This window comes from Penaeus vannamei, unplaced genomic scaffold (assembly GCF_042767895.1).
Source record: "Penaeus vannamei isolate JL-2024 unplaced genomic scaffold, ASM4276789v1 unanchor3145, whole genome shotgun sequence".
NCBI classification, from domain to species: Eukaryota; Metazoa; Arthropoda; class Malacostraca; order Decapoda; family Penaeidae; genus Penaeus; species Penaeus vannamei.
The window spans coordinates 1-2,500 of NW_027216131.1; the positions used below are offsets into that span (position 1 = coordinate 1).

Here is a 2,500-nt window from a genome sequence, read left to right on the forward strand (position 1 = left end):
TTTTTTGTAAAGAGCGACACGCGTGACCTTTGCTGCGATAAGGTCACGGGGCTGAGAGTTTGACAGGTGAGGGTGGCGGTCAAGCGGAGTGGGAAGAGCTAAGTGAGCTGCCGGAGTAAGCGAGCGGTTTGCAGCAGGAGACGATAAGCCCCTTTTAGAAGCCTGTGGCGGATGGGTGTTGAAATGACGGTCTCAGTGGCTCTCGCGCGATTCATCAGAAAACAGGTGAGTTCTGATTTTTTTTTCTTCATTTCTGTTTCATAGAATTGTTATTAATATGTTTCGTAGTAATTGCGTATTGTATCGTTCGCCACTTCAAAGGACTGAGCTAAGGGTTGGAGGAGGAGAATGTAACATCGAAGAATTTCGTAATAGAAGAGCGAAAAGGTGTATAAGAATAGCGAAAAAAAACAGAAAAAAACTTGATTTATTTTAATGGTAGATAAGATATTGCACTAAGGATATAAGTAGCCTACATAATCACACACACACACACACACACACACACACAAACAAACACACAAAAACACACACAAACATCCCCCCAAACGCACGCAACCTCCCCCACCACACACGTAAAACTCCCCCCCACCCCCCACCCACCATGCACACACACACACACACACACACACACACACACACAGACAGACACACACACACACGCACACGCAAAAGCACCCACACGCACCCACAATATATAAGTAGGAACCCAGTCTCTCTTTTGAATCTCGCTTAACAGACAAGTTGAGCTGACGCTTGACATCCTCTACTATATTACACACTATATATTCTAAAGTGATAAAGCCAAGTTGAGACGAATGAAGTCCTGACGTCTACTTCGGGCAGACAAGGACGGGGCGAGGAGGAGAGAGGAAGGGGAGGAGAGAGGAGAGTGGAAGAGGAGAAGAGGGATGGGACGGGGCGAGGAGGAGAGAGGAGGGGGAGAACAGGGATGGGAAGAGAGGAGAGTGGAAGAGGAGAAAAGGGATGGGATGGGGCGAGGAGGAGAGAGGAGGGGGAGGAGAGAGGAAGGGGAGGAGGAGGGAGAAGGGAAGGGAAGGGGAGGGAAGAGGAGGGGATGGGACGGGGGGAGGAGGAGAGGAAGGGGAGGAAGGGAGGGAAGGGGAGAGTGGAAGAGGAGAAAAGGGATGGGAGGGGCGAGGAGGAGAGGGAAGGGAGGAGAGAGGGGGGGGGGAGAGGGAAAGTGGAAGGGAGAAGAGGGATGGGACGGGGGAGGAGGAGAGAGGGAAAGGGAGGGAGAGGGAGGGGGAGGAGAGAGGAAAGGGAGGAAAGAGGAGAGTGGAAGGGGAGAAGAGGGATGGGACGGGGCGAGGAGGAGAGAGGAAGGGGAGGAAGAGGAAGGGGAGGGAGAGGAAGGGGAGGAAGAGGAAGGGGAGGGAGGGGAGATGGAAGAGGGAAGAGGGATGGACGGGGCGAGGAGGGAGGGAGGAAGGGGAAGGAGGAGAGGTGACGGAAGGGGAGAAGGGGGAGGGAAGGGAGAGGGAAGAAGGGAGAAATAAAGGGGAAAGAGGAGAGGGGAAGGAGGAGAAAGGAGATGGAAGGGAGAGGGATGGGAAAAGGGGAGGAGAGGAGGAGAAAGGGAAGAAGAGGGGTGGAAGGGGAAAAGAGAGGAAGGGAGCAAGAGGAGAGAGGAAGGAGAAGAGGAAGGGAAGAAAGTGAGGAAAAAGGGGAGGGGGAGGAGGAGAGAAAGAGGAAGGGGAGGAGGGAAGAAAGGGAAGGAGGAAGAGGAAGGAAAGAGAGAGGAGGAGGAAAGAGAGAGGAGGGAGGAGAGAGAGGAGAGAGGAGAGAGGAGAGGGAGGAGGAGAGAGAGAGGAGAGAGAGAGAGGAGAGAGGAGAGAGAGAGAGAGGAAGGGGGGGGAGAAGGGAGGGTGAGGAGGAAGAAGGGGGAACAGGGAAGAAGGATGAAGAAGAAGGAGAAGAGAGGGAAGGATGGGAAGGGGAGGAATGAAGGGAGAGGAAGGTGGGAAAGAAAAAAAGGAAAGTGAAAAGAGAGGAAGAAGAGGTAAAATAGGGAGGGGAGGAAGAGGAAGGAGGGAGGAGAAGAGGAAGAGAGGAGAGGGTGAAGGGAAACAGGGAAGGAAAAGGGGAAGAAGAGAAAGGAAAAGGAAAGGAAGGATGAAGAAGGGGGAGGAGGGGAGGAGAGAGGAGGAGGAAGAGGGAAGAGAGATGAGAGGGTGAAGCAATCAGGGAGGGAGAAGGGAAGGCGAGGAAAAAGGAAGGGAAAAAAAGGATGAAGAAAGGGGAAGGAGAGACGAGGGACGAGGAGGAGGAGGAAGAGTAGGAAGAGGGAGGAGAGATGAGTGGGTGAAGGAAACAGAGAGTGGGAAGGTAAGAAGAGACGATGAAAAGAGAGGGTAGGGAAGGGAAAAGAAGGATGAAGAAGGGGGGAGGCGAGGCGAGGGACGAGGAGGAGGAGGAAGGAGGGCGAAAGCGAGATGAGAAAAGGCAGGGGAGCGGGGGCGCCGTGCATGAAGGCGTG

The 2,500-nt window shown here is 53.7% G+C and overlaps 1 protein-coding gene across 1 annotated transcript in view; it reads left to right on the top strand.

Moving 5' to 3' along the window:
- Positions 1–6: 6 nt before the first annotated feature.
- LOC113816507 (uncharacterized) overlaps positions 7–2,500 on the top strand; it is a gene marked incomplete at its 3' end in the record, with an annotated part of 6,264 nt that continues 3,770 nt past the window's right edge. The window contains 1 exon segment of the mRNA XM_027368550.2: positions 7–225. Within this exon segment, the coding sequence (XP_027224351.2) occupies positions 172–225 (54 nt within the window).